Here is a 13809-nt window from a genome sequence, read left to right as displayed (position 1 = left end):
CAGACTCTTTAACACACAGACAGTGTGTGTGTGTGTGTTTTTTTTTATCTTTTTATATTTATTTCAAGCGGAGTTCCACCCAAAAGTGGAACTTCCGCTCATTTGTCTCCTCTCCCCCTCCGGTGCCACAATTGCACAGGTATCCTGTTCCCACTTCCGGGAGTCCGGGCCGCGGCCCGTGACATGACCCCCGGGCTCCCTCCTCCTCTCCCTGTCACCGGGTCAGTAAAAGAGAGGAGCGAGGCCTCGTGCATGCGCAGTAGAGTTCCCGGAGTGAAGCTATAAGGCTACACTGCTGGGTTCCCTTACCCGCAATGGTGGCAGTAGCACCTGACAACTGATGGAAACATCAGCTGCGGTGCCAACATCGCGGGACTCCAGGACAGGTAAGTGTCCTATTGTTAAAAGCCTGCAGTATGTGTAGCTGCTGGCTTTTCATTTTTTTTTTTTTTTTTTTTTGGGCTGAACACCGCTTTAAACATAGGAAAAAACAAAAAGAAGATGTCTTGTTGTACCGCAGGGTCCCTCTCTACCACCAAGATGCTGTAGGTGCTCCTTTGTTCCTGAATCAGCTTTAGCCAGAAGGCAATTGACCAGGCTATCACTCCTCCCCCAACGATGACTAGGTCTGAATGGTCCGGGGGAAGATGTGTTGTTGACCTTAAAGGGCTCCATTTGCCGCTGGGCAAAGAGTCTATAAACTTTTTCTGGAATTTGTCAAGTTCCTTCGTCAGGGTTGGATCTAAGAGAAGGAAGCAAAATAAAAACGAGTCAACGATTTGATGTACTGAACATATTTCATGAATGACATAAATATTATTATTGATTCTCACAATGTAAATATCTTGTGCTGCACAATGTGGGGACATAAAGGGAATATAATAACAGTAGAGGGGTTGTAAACCCTCTTTTTTTTTTTTCACCTGAATAAACTTCTGACAGTGCCCGCCCCCCGTTTTACTCACCTGAGCCCGTTCGTTCCCTCGGCGGAGATGCGCTTTTCTTCTCTGCCCGTTGTCTCGGCTCTTGATTGGATAGATTGATAGCAGTGCAGCCATTGGCTCCCCTGCTTTCAACCAAATGCAATGATGCGGACGCCAGGGGGGCGGGGCCGAGTCCTGCATGCTGTGTGAATGTACACAGAAGCAGGACTCAGCATGGGTGTCCACCTTAGGAGAACCTTCCCCAACGTGGACACTTGATGCGGGGGAGGAGCTACCAGCGCCGCCGGGGGACCCCAAAAGTCGAGGATCGGGGCCACTCTGTGCAAAATGAACTGCACAGTGGAGGCAAGTATGACATGTTTGTTATTTAAAAAAAAAAAAGGAGGGTTTACAACTCCTTTAAAGAGGACCTGTACTACGGAAGCTGTGTTTAAAAAAAAAAAAAAAAAAAATCAGGCAAAGGGTAAATAACTAGCCACCCGATTACTGCCTTTTCAAGCTTCCATGAGTGTGACGGCAGCCATCTTGGTAGAGACGCAGGGCTTTGCTTCCTCATGTCAGAGCTACCCATTCCTCCTCCCCTCCCCAATTATTGGTGATGTGATCATAAACGATGGAATTTTAAAAGCAGCAGGAGAGGTGGAGGAGGTAAATAGATACATAAATAAAGCAGACGTAGGGAGATCCTTACAGTGCCGGTACTTATGTACAGCTTCCTCTCCAGAAAGGAGAACAGTGGTCAGTTACAGTAGAGACATCAACAAACCTCACTCCAAATCTGGTGAGACTAACCGTGCCCTAGATCAGTGGTTCTCAACCTCAGTCCTCAAGTACCCCCAACGGGCCATGTTTTCCTTTACTTTGCACAGCTGCTTTAAATCAATATCAATGACATGGTATTGATAAGAGCTATTTTATCTAAGGGAAGTACCCAAAACATGGCCCGTTGGGGGGTACTAGGGGACTGAGGTTGAGAACCACTGCCCTAGATGATCCCACAACTGCAAAGGAGGCTCGAGACACTGGAAGTGTGCCGTTATTTCTCAGGAGTAATTCAAGCAAAAAGGTAGATTTTTTAGGGTACTCGTTAGACACAATTAATATTTCAAAAAGGTTACCTACAAAATAACAAATCTTTGCTTTTTGAGTTCAGGTCCACCTAAAACTGTACACAAAGACAAGGAATGTGTACCCTGCTTGAAAGAGCTTGCAGTCTAATAGGAGAAGGAAGAGATCAAATGACGGGGGAGATTTGGCACCAGAACCTGTGCTGGAGATTAACCGCTTCAATACAGGGCACTTTTACCCCCTTCCTGCCCAGGCCAGTTTTGAGCGCTGTTGCACTTTGAATGACAATTGCACAGTCATGCAACGCTGTATTCAAACAAAATTTTTACAATTTTTTAGAGACATATAGTTTTCTTTTGGGAGGTATTTAAAGCGGAGTTCCGCCTGGAAAAAAAAAAAAATTAAAAGTTAGCAGCTACAAATACTGCAGCTGCTGACTTTTAAAATATGGATACTTACCTGTCCTGGGAGCCCACGATGTCAGCACTCGAAGCCGACTCCTCCCTCGGCTCCGGGTGCAGGCACCGTCATCCTTACTAAGGGGAACAGGAAGTGAAGCCTTGCAGCTACACAACCTGTTTCCTACTGCGCATGCGCAAGACGCATTGCGCGTCCTGAATGGTCCCTGCTGTCTTCTGGGACCTTTGTGTCTCCGGATTCCGAGTGAATTGGGACAAGTCAATCCTATTTGATCAAGCTCTTACATCGGAAATCAAACTGGACTCCAGACTGCAAATAGCTACCTCATTTAGATATTTAGGAGTTATAATTCAATTGCCATTATCCCTCTATATAACCAATAATTTAGGCCCCTTATTACTCCAATTGCAGACTCAGACCAAACAGTGGAAGGACTTGCCCCTAGACCTTATGGGACGAGCCAATGTCCTTAAAATGATATATTTGCCTAAACTGCTGTATGTCATGGCTAACTCGCCTTGCAAAATCCCTAAATCCATTTTTAAGAGCATAGACTCTATCTGTATTACGTTCCCTTGGAATGGACGACCCCCTAGAGTTGCACTGGAGACACTTTGTCTCCCGTCCCACCTAGCAGGGTTAGCTTCCCCTGACTTTTACTTCTACTACCAGGCATCTCAACTAGTTAATATCCATGACTGGCTACACCCTGATTCGAATAACGCATGCACAACTACTGAAGGAGCCATAGTCTCCTCATTTGAAATGCTACATAACATAATATATCGCAGATGCACACCACCAGGACCTGGGATGTCTATCATACATACCTCTCTCACTTTGTTTAAAACAGTGACAAACGTACCTCTGGCTCTTGGTTGGCCTCTCCCAATAGTCCACTCTGGTTTAACCCTACGCTTAAGGAACTACACTCCCTACCTGACCCTAAGAGATGGTCATCAAAAGGGATTAAATACTTAGGTCATATATACACACCTCGGGGTTTCAAATCCTTCTCCCAGATGAGATTAGACTTTGATTTGCCACGTACCTATCTATTCTATTACTACCAACTCAGACATGCTGTACGAGCACCGTTTGGCTCCCTAGACAGTCCCCTCAAAACCCCTGATCTGGAAAAACTCCTAAGATCTCCGGACCAGACAAAGCTTATATCTACCTATTACTCAGCCCTAGTGATGAACTCCGATCCTAGGTTCAGGGCAGCACAATGGAAATGGGACTCCCTAGACATCCCTATCACAGAAGAAGACTGGTCTGAATTCTGTGACACCTTTAAGACCTCTGTTATCTCTTCAAGAGACAGAATAATCCAATTTAAGATTTTTCACCAATCACATCTTACTCCAGTTAAAATTAACAAAATGGGCATATCCCCCTCAGCTGAATGTTTTCGAAGATGTGGCCACACAGCTGACTTCTTCCACTGCTTCTGGACCTGTCCCATAATACAAGACTTCTGGGTGAACATAGGCTCTTTTATCTCCTCAGCACTGGGTCTCCCCAATATACTTAATCCCAAGAACTGTCTCTTGGGCATCTTTGGTGACCTCGCTGTTCCCTCCCAGGCCAAAAGGTTGCTTCGCATCCTTTTTTTTACGTGAAGAAGGTCATTTTACTGACCTGGAAGGGTGCTGCGACCCCAACTAGAGGTCTCTGATTAAAACTGGTTAACGAATCCCTACCACTATATAAGCTCACCCTTGATGTCCGAAAGAGGAAAAAAAACATTACACAAAATCTGGGACAGATGGCTAGCTAGCCCACTAACTCTCTCACCTACAGTGCCATAATGGAAAATTACTAAAGACAGTTTGCCTCATACAGGGCATGAATTATGCCACGATAGTACTGTCCATGATTGTGACACTTGTCTATAGAGTCTAATGTCGAGCTAACATAGTATATACATGATGCACAATTTCCTTCTGTTCTAGGCTGACATAGGAGCATTTTGTATTTTATGTTTGGATTTTGTTTTTTGATTGTGTGTTTTTTTGTATGTTCAGAAAAATGCAATAAAATATCTATAAAAAAAAAAAAAAAACTGTTATAAAACTTATTGACTAATTAACAAAACTGAACAAATTCGAACTTTGCTTTTCCACGTGACACAAAATGGTAATCATTAAATCCCAACATAGCATCTACATCTATTTTTATGCTGTATTTTGATTATTAATTAAGGCACAGGAGATTGTACATTTGCCAGGTGGACTTTCACCTTAGACCTTGTGCGTTAAAAAAAATCCAGTGAGTTTGCAAAAAGTCAAAAGTACATTAAAGTGTATAGAACCCCCAATCACCGAAATCGAACATAAGCGGTAACATGGAATGTGGGCAGTTTTCACTACTAGCAGGTTTTGCCTCTAGGACAGGAAGTGAAGATAAATCTCCCCAATGCTATGCCAATAGAACAAAAGTACACAAAAGCTGATAAATGTCAGGGTTATAGCCACTCACATTTGTGCTCTCACTCTGTACAGCTTTGCAGCCCATGTTGGTGCACATAAGCAAATAATAATAAAACAGGCAGATGTAACGATAACATTAATAATATGATCAGTGCTACCACCACACTGAACAGCAGTAACCTGATGTATAATAATATAATAACTTATTTTCTCATATACCATATTACTGCTGTTTAGTGTGGTGGTAGCACCAATCATCATCATAATAATAATAATAATAATATTAATAACATGATGAGTGCTAACACCACACTGAGCAGCAGTAATAACGTATATGATAATATACATTATTATTATACATCAGGTGGTGGTAGCACTGATCATAATAATAATAACAATAACAGCAACATGATCAGTGTTAGCACCACAATGAGCAGCAGCAACGTAATATAAAGTATAAAATAATAATAATAATGATTATTATTAAGATCAGTGCTACCACCACACTGGACAGCAGTAACCTGATGTATAATAATATATACAATTATATTATTATATACTATATTACTGCTGTTCAGTGTGGTGGCAGCACTGATCATATTATTATTATTATTATGATGATGATGATCAGTCCTACCACCACGCTGAACAGCAGTAATATGTTATATGATAAGTTATTATATATTATTATACATCACGTTTCTGTTGTTCACTGTGGTGGTAGCACTGATCTTAATATAATAATAATGATAATTATTATTAAGATGGTTGCTACCATCACACTGAACAGCAGAAAACGAATATGACATAATATAATAATAATAATTAAAAAAAAAAATAACCCCTTCTCACAGCGGGTATGCACACATGTGGTCTCACAGAAGTGGGTCTTCATTCTTAGGGCCACATATGTGAGTACTTGTTCCAATGTTTGTGCTAGAAGAGTGTCGCGGTGTGCTCACAGCACAGAAACCAAGCTGTCACCGACAGATCCGGGTCTCTCACTAAGGATCAGGAGCTGGAAGGACTGGCTCTCGATCACAGGATCCTGTGATTGGCTATCCCAGTGATCGGTCACTATACAGCACGCCGCTATAATCTTACTCTTGAATGGAGAAAAAAAAATAATAACAGTTTTTTTTTTTTTTTTTTTTTTAGTATCAGTGTGTTTTAGGTATCATAAAAAAGTGTAATGCGCTCGATTGTCTCTGGGCTGTACTAGGAGTATAAACAACAAATAACACACACATAGGTGGTATCGCTGCAATCGCCAGGAGAATTTATTTTGGGATGTTGTTTGGTGGAAGGTCACCGTCACGGCAAGAAATTAAGTAAAGTAAATTTCTTTTACAATTTTGTGCCAGTTTTCCTTTGATAGTAAAATAAGAAGATATTCATCCCCATTTAGCACCATTTTGCCTTTTTCTCACCAAAACCCTATTTGTCTTGAACAAAACAAGGACTGATTCACCTGGACACACTAAGTAGTTGTGATGACAGATTTACTAACACGGGTCAAAGTTGTTAGGATTTGTTTTATCTTTGTAATGAAAGGGTTAATAATAATACAGATAGTATGATCAGCAGTATTCTGATATAATAATAATAATAATGTGTGTTACTCACAGTTGGGGGGGTCCCTCTGGTCCCTCAGCAGGGCAGAACATGTCCTCATCCCCCTTTGTGTCCATCCAGAGACCCCATGGTAAGTGCTCTTCTTGCACAGGTGCCAGGCTCTTCTATACACACTCATACTTCTCCCCACACATCTGCCTGAGCGTTGTACAAGAGACTAGAGGACATTCACATGGCATGTCCCCGCCCATGCTGATAGAAATGTCTCTAATATTCTCCAGGGACAGCCATTGTGTTGAAGACCATAGACAATCAGCTCATTAGGGAGTGGTCTCAAGAAAAATGGCTGAGGAAACGGAGACAGTTCTTCGAGCGGAGGCGGAGCAAGACTGAACAGCTCAGGGATAGGTGTACCAAGATGGCCGAAGCCGGAAATCATTGTGCCTCCCCCCCTCTGGCACAGGCGGAAGTGACGGTTGCCAGTATTTCTCTGACGTGTCTCGGCCGGTGTCGGTGTCTTCTGTGGGGACAACATGTTGGACTTCTTCACGATCTTCAGTAAAGGCGGCATCGTGCTCTGGTGCTTCCAGGGGGTGAAAGGATCCTTCACCGGGCCTGTCAATGCTCTCATCCGCTCTGTCATCCTACAGGTGACTGTCCACCAACCGGGGGGAGGGGAGAGAGCTGTGCCAACACCACTGAGGGGGAGAGGAGAGCTGTGCCACCACTAGGGGAATGGGGGGAAGGGTAGATCTTTGCCACCAGATGTGGAGGGTAGCTGTGCCAGCAGATGGGGGGGACGGTAGAGCTATGCCATCACTAGGGGAATGGGGGGGAATGGTAGAGCTGTGCCACCAGATGGGGAGGGTAGAGCTGTGCCCCCACCAGGGGAATGAGGGGGGAGGGGAGAGCTGTGACACCACTATGAGGGGGAGAGCTATGCCACCAGATGGGGAGGGGAAAGCTGTGCCACTGTAGCGTCACATATGGTGACCCATCGCATTTGGCTACCCGCTGGACTGCGCATGCACGCCGCCATATGCGTTCCAACACTGTGGCGATCTGCGCTTGCGCAGAATTTTGTGGCCACACTCATGAGTCCAGGTTCAAGACCCACCATCCAAGTGGACGTAGAGTTAGCTTATAATTATGCCGATCGAGGTGAGCGGCCCTGTGGCAAAGTGGTCTTACAACAGTGTTGGAACGCATATGGCGGCGTCGCACATGCGCACTCCAGCGGGTAGCGAAATGTGATGGGTAGCCGAATGTGACGTGACACCACCACTGGGGAGGGAGAGAGACAGCTGTGCCACCACCAAGTAAGGAGGGGGAGAGCTGTGCCACCCCTAGCGGAATGGGGGGGGGGGGCAGAGCTGTGCAAACCAGATGGGGGAGTGGAGAGCTGTTCCACCACGGGGGGGGGGAGCCGTGCCACTGCTATGGGGGAGGGTAGAGCTGTGCCACCAGATGGGGGAAGAGAGAGCTGTGCCACCAGATGGGGGAGCTGTGCCACTGCTATCGGGGAGGGCAGAGCTGTGCCACCAGATAGGGGAGAAGAGAGGTGTGCCACTGCTGAGGGAAAGGGGAGAGCTGTGCCAGTACTGGGAGGGAGGGGGAAGGGAGAAGAGTGCCCCCCCCAGTTAAGTAAGGAGTTTGTGTAAGGTGAGATGTATGAAGGATTTGTAGATGGTGGGAGTGGAAGGAACATCTGCCCTCCCACTAAGGTGTGAGGGAAAAGCTGTGCCACCACCACTGAGGGGGAGGGGAGAGGAGAGCTGTGCCATCACTAGGGGTATGTGGGGGGAAGAGAGCTGTGCCACCACTGGGGGGGGGGGGGTATTGGGAGAGAGAGAGGCGTGCCACCACCACCACTGGGGGGGGGGGGGGGGGGGAGAGGAGAGCTGTGCCACCACTAGGGGCATGTGGGGGGGAGAGAGCTGTGCCACCACTGGGGGGGGTATTGGGAGAGAGAGAGGCGTGCCGCCACCACCACCACTGGGGGGGGGGGGGTCGGGGAGGAGAGCTGTGCCACCACTAGGGGAATGGGAGGGGAGGGGGGTGCTGTGCCACCACTAGGAGAATGTAATGAATGGAGGGGGAGAACTGTGCCACCTCGGGGATGGGGAGGGAGCTGTGCCCCCACCACTGAGGGGGAGGGGAGAGGAGAGCTGTGCCACCACTAGGGGAATGGGGGGAGCTGTGCCACCAGATGGGGGAGGGGAGAGCTGTGCTACCATTGAGGTGGGAGGGGAGAGCTGTGCTACCATTGAGGTGGGAGGGGAGAGCTGTGCCACCAGATGGAGGAGCTGTGCCACTACTTTGGGGGAGGGGGAGTTGTGCCAGCACTGGTGGGGAGCACTAAGTAAGGAGTTTGTGTAAGGTATGATGTATGAAGGATTTGTAGATGGTGGGAGTGGAAGGAACATTCCCCCCCCCATATGTTGAGTGTGGAAAGTAGAGTCTGGTCTGTAGATGGTGTCAGTACTTCCCAGCCAGTAAAGCTCTGTGGATGGGACGTACCCAGACTGGAGTGACATTTCCTGCGAGCTGATGACGCCTCCTCGGGGTGTGACATCACACACTCACCTCTGTCATTCTTTGTATTTCAGGAGCGAGGCGGGAACACTTCCTTCACCCATGACTCCCTCACCCTCAAGTACAAGTTGGACAATCAGTTTGAGCTGGTGTTTGTGGTAAGATCCTCATCATGACGTCCATGTGACATCACAGCTGGAAGGGGATGGAATTCCGTGCTGTCCGCCGGATCAGAGGAGCTCTCCTATAATGCAAGAGCCAAAAACAGAGACATTTTTTTAAAGACTAGTTGTTTTCTAGTCTTTTGGACATCAAAATGGCATTTGAATAAGAGGCAAAACAATGTTACTGAATGTGTGAGCCTCATTCCTGGTGCCGAGTGTACGATCACTGCATCTTTGTCCATATGCTCAAAGCCCAACTAACCTGAAATATAGGATTGTTTTCAGGTGTTATGGACCAAATTCTAGTGAAGAGATGGATGGCTGCACTCAGCTTTGTACTTTGAGTATACTCCTGTGCCACCATACTTTGCTACAAAGAGGATCTTTATCAAAAAAATTAATTGGAAAAATGCGACAAGCGTTTGCTCATACTGGACACATTTTGACTGTACAGTTCCATCTAGTAGCCGCAATGTGTTAATGTCTTTTGATTGCGGTATTTCAGAAAAAATACCATCTTATGGCCACTAGATGGAGTTGATGAAGGAAATCGCTGTATTTAAATACAAATAAAGGCAAAACCTTTTTTCTTATTTTAGATAGAGTGTAGGGAGATTAAAGCGGTTGCAAAGACTAATTTTTAATTTTTTTCAATTTAAAATAATGAACATGTTATACTTTGCCTGCTTAAGGGTGTTGCACAGAGCAGCCCTCTTCTGGGGTCTTCTGCTGTCGCTGTCCGCTCCTCTTCTCCGGGTGCCTGCATAGCAAGCTGTGTGCTATGGGGGCACTCCTGCAGGCGTGCTCCCGAGCCAGGCTGTGTGCTTGAAAAGACCCACCACTCCTTCCTCGTAGGATTTTATTGACTGCAGCAGGAGCTATTGGCTCCCGCTGCTGCTTCTGTGAATACAAGAGAGAGCAGGTCTACTGCAGATGGCCTAAGGTAGAAGCAGTTATACAGGGATCATGTTTGAGGCTATAACCATGAGCAGCTTGGTGTAGGTTTTTTCAGTGGACGGTTTCCTACAATGTAAAAGTGATCTGAGTAGCTACTGAGCCATTGGATCACTTTTACGGGCAGCAGAAGGGGGTTCAGCACCAAACCCTGCCCCTGTTACCGGGCTCTCCTTTCTGATTGGTCAGCCCGGTAAGGGTGCCATTGGAGGCATCCACTTCCTAAGACACAGTAAGAGGAATGGGTGTTGTCGAGGATTCTTTACTTCTGGTTTCATTCTCATGTAAACTAGCCATTACTGGCTAGTTAAAGCAACTTAAACCAATCTCTGCTTTGGAGGCCAGAGGAGAGATCTGGGGTCTAATAGTCCCCAGATCTCTCTAAAAAGAGAATGTGGCTCCCCCATTGTGATAGCAATAAAGTTCATTTAAAAAAAAGAGAACTATAAGCCCAGCCGACAGCCGCATAGGATGTTGGGGCTTGTAGTTCATTCACACACCCACAGCTGTGTGAATGAATGAAGTGGCTTTGTTGGTGGAGCCCCGCACTGCCGTACTGATTTCAAAAAGGGGCAGCTAGTAGGGGGATATTCTCCCCATACTGCTGTCACAGGCAGGCGGGGAGTCGATCAGACAGCTTTAAAGGATAATTTCACCTTTGAGAACATATAACATGTTCCCAGTGCTGCAGCTGCCACCTCCACCCCCCGCCCTGTGACAGAAGTATGGGAAGAAATACCCTGTACTAGCTGCAACAATTTGAAAGCGGGGCTCGACCCACACAGCCGCACCATTCAGCTCTGTGTGTCTGAATGAACTACAAGCCCTGACATCCTTAGTATCTGTCGGCTTGTAGTTTTCAATGAACTACCATGGCACTGTGGTAGTTTATTGAGTCTAACTGGCAGGGATGTATGGGTAAGCCGATACATGGACAGTGTACAAGAGACCTGCATGGTATCGGCGATCTTCTGATCACTGGTCCAATGCTTTCCAGACTCCTTCAGCAAAAAATAATAAATGCACATTTTTTTACATGCAAAAAAAATGTGCATTTATTATTATTTTATAAAAAGTGAACTTATCCTTTTAAGCAAAATATGGTAAAAAATTTTCAAGGATGGGCATATGCTTGTCACATTCGTCCAACAAATTTTTATAAATGGATCCTCTAGTATAGGTGTACACACACGCCATGGTAGTGACTCTTCAAGGGTCTTGGATGGGTTCTGCCCTTTAATTCATCTCAGAGGTGTTGTGTTGGAAGTCTTTTTATACTTTGGGGCATATTTATAAAGCAGTGCACATGACATTGAGCAAACATTCTCTGCAGGAGAATCTTCCTGGGTCACATGTTTTAAATGAAAGCGATTGATTCAACACCAGGGAGTCTTTGGTGAAAGTCCCATTCACTGATTTGTAACTAGACCCTTTTGTATTGTTCATGTCCCTGCAGGTGGGGTACCAGAAGATTTTAACCCTGACGTATGTGGACAAGTTAATAGATGACGTCCATAAAGAGTTTCGGGATAAATATCGTAATCAGATACAGCAGAATGGGACTCTAGGGTTGCTGAATGGCTCGTTTGATTTTGAAGATGATTTCAGCTTCCTTCTCAAGTGAGTACAATTAAAATTGATTCACTGATTGATTGCATTTCTAGAAACCTTTTTTTCTCAAGCACTTACCTCCCCTATTGGGTATAATTTTAGTTAGCTTTGTGTGTGTTTTATTGTAAATCGCGGTTTTATTTTCTGTATACTTTTTTTAAAAAAACTCTTGTTAGTCACCCTAGTTAATATCTGTATAATTTTATTTTTTGGCTTTGATTTATGTATACTTGTGAAATGTATTGTGAAACTTTAAAGTGTATCTAAAGCCAAAATGTATTTTTTGGGGTACAGTAGGGAAGCCATAACACCCCAGTCACATCGATTTTCTTGCCACAATGAGGAGATCTTCCTAGTTTCCTGTCCTGTAGATGTAACTGTAAGTGTGAGGATGTCTCTCCAAAGTGAGGGGAATCCCTTCTTAGAATAAGGGTCTATATTTTACATACACTTCATATTTACACCTTAGCACTGCAAACAGGAACTCCCGTCTGCAATGCTGGAAAGCTGGGGGGGGGGGGTTCTGGAGTGCTTAGCCTGTAATAAAAATATTACTGTGACTGTGGTAGGTATATTCTGGTGCAGAGATTGGTGTGACTGTAAAGCACTGTGGAATATGCTGGAGGTGTACAAATGTATAGTAATATTATTATGTGACTGTGATGGAGATATTGGAGTGTTAGCTCCTCCTCATGCAGAGATCGGTGTGGTTGGCTCTGTGTTCTCTGTACAGCACTGCACTGTGGAATATGTCAGTGCTATATAAATGTATAATAATAGCGTGTGACTGTGTTTGAACATTATAGTGTAAATATTTGTTTAATAAAAAAATACATACAGCTTATTAATAAAAACATATTTAAACAAAAATAAACAACAACTAAACAAAAAGAAGCGTGCTTACATTGGCAAGTAAAGAAAACCGTTTTCTGACAAGATAACATAGAAACATATTTTAATGACCACAAAAAAGAGACTACAAACCCCGAACCTCAACTTAAATACAATCCAGGCTAAGAAACCTTTTGAGATTTAATCGCCATCAGGATGCTATTCCAACTCCACACACACACACACACACACACACACACACACACACACACACACACACACACACACACACACCATTCACCCCGACTTCCACATCATTCACCTTGCATTCTGCACCAGCCACACTTGTTCCCTTCCCCTTCCCACCACCTCCCCCTCCACCATCATCCAATCCATCCTTCACTCCACCTCTTGGTGTCTGCCAACCTCCAACCGCACTTCTGCCATGCCAAGGAGGAGGGCTTGGTACCACCATACACGCTGGTCCAGCACCCTCCACTGCCTTCACTACACTAGGAGAAACAGTAGGTGCAGACATAGACTTGACAACCACACTTTCTGACACTGACTGGGGAACCACAGACTGGTGGGACACTGACACCACAGATTGCCACAGTGACACTAGGATTCCCTGGTACAACCTCCGCCAACCCAGACTCTTCTCTATCCAGACGGAAAAATTCCTCCCAACTCTGGCTTATTGTGCAAAGCCTCAGGGCACTGGCTATAAGGGTGGCCAACCCTATCACATAGGCTACATTTAATGATGTTACAGTCCCTTGCCAGATGCCCCAGTTCCTGACACAAAGATCACTTCTGTTCGAGACAGTTAGAGGAGAAATGTCCCTTGACTCCACATTTATGGCACACCTTAGGTTGACCAGAGTAAAAGACAGTAATCCTGTCTCTACCAATAAAGGCAGAGGAGGGCAAATGCTGGACCACACACACTCAACCTCATTGACCCTGACCACCCACCTGTCCAGATTCTGCTATCATCCACAATTTTTTTTAAGGGGATGCAACGTTTCACCAAACCTCCTCAATCAGACCCATAAGTCCTCGGGGGGTATAGAGTCATTCCTTGCCAGGATAGTCACATTTTTTTAGCAAGGGTTGTTGTGAGACAACTTTGGGGACAAACCCCTTCCAGTCCAGCTGGCCCCCATATACATGCTCAAAACGCTCCCAAAACAGATCCAGCGATTCTGGACGCACAAATGACAAATCATATTCAAAGGACCAGCCAGACTGATAAGAGCATCAATGTCC

The 13809-nt window shown here is 45.4% G+C and overlaps 2 protein-coding genes across 3 annotated transcripts in view; one reads left to right on the top strand and one right to left on the bottom strand.

Annotated features, from left to right (window-relative positions):
* The window catches only part of FOXRED1 (FAD dependent oxidoreductase domain containing 1), a 34158-nt gene extending 27390 nt beyond the window's left edge, over nucleotides 1–6768 (bottom strand). Inside the window, exons 1-2 of one of the 2 annotated variants that reach the window (XM_073603266.1) lie at nucleotides 6494–6768; nucleotides 516–742 (exon numbers count right to left, since the gene is read on the bottom strand). In XM_073603266.1, the coding sequence (XP_073459367.1) occupies nucleotides 516–742; nucleotides 6494–6620 (354 nt within the window). In that variant the 5' untranslated portion in view covers nucleotides 6621–6768. The remainder of the gene's footprint in view (nucleotides 1–515; nucleotides 743–6493) is intronic. The other variant, XM_073603265.1, reaches the window with a different exon arrangement.
* A 113-nt stretch (nucleotides 6769–6881) lies between these two features.
* The window catches only part of SRPRA (SRP receptor subunit alpha), a 47949-nt gene continuing 41021 nt past the window's right edge, over nucleotides 6882–13809 (top strand). Inside the window, exons 1-3 of the mRNA XM_073603252.1 lie at nucleotides 6882–7092; nucleotides 9052–9135; nucleotides 11552–11715. Of these exons, the coding sequence (XP_073459353.1) occupies nucleotides 6976–7092; nucleotides 9052–9135; nucleotides 11552–11715 (365 nt within the window). The 5' untranslated portion in view covers nucleotides 6882–6975. The remainder of the gene's footprint in view (nucleotides 7093–9051; nucleotides 9136–11551; nucleotides 11716–13809) is intronic.

Source organism: Aquarana catesbeiana, linkage group LG10 (assembly GCF_042186555.1).
Source record: "Aquarana catesbeiana isolate 2022-GZ linkage group LG10, ASM4218655v1, whole genome shotgun sequence".
In the NCBI taxonomy this organism is placed as follows: Eukaryota; Metazoa; Chordata; class Amphibia; order Anura; family Ranidae; genus Aquarana; species Aquarana catesbeiana.
This window is presented reverse-complemented; position numbering and strand designations above follow the sequence as displayed.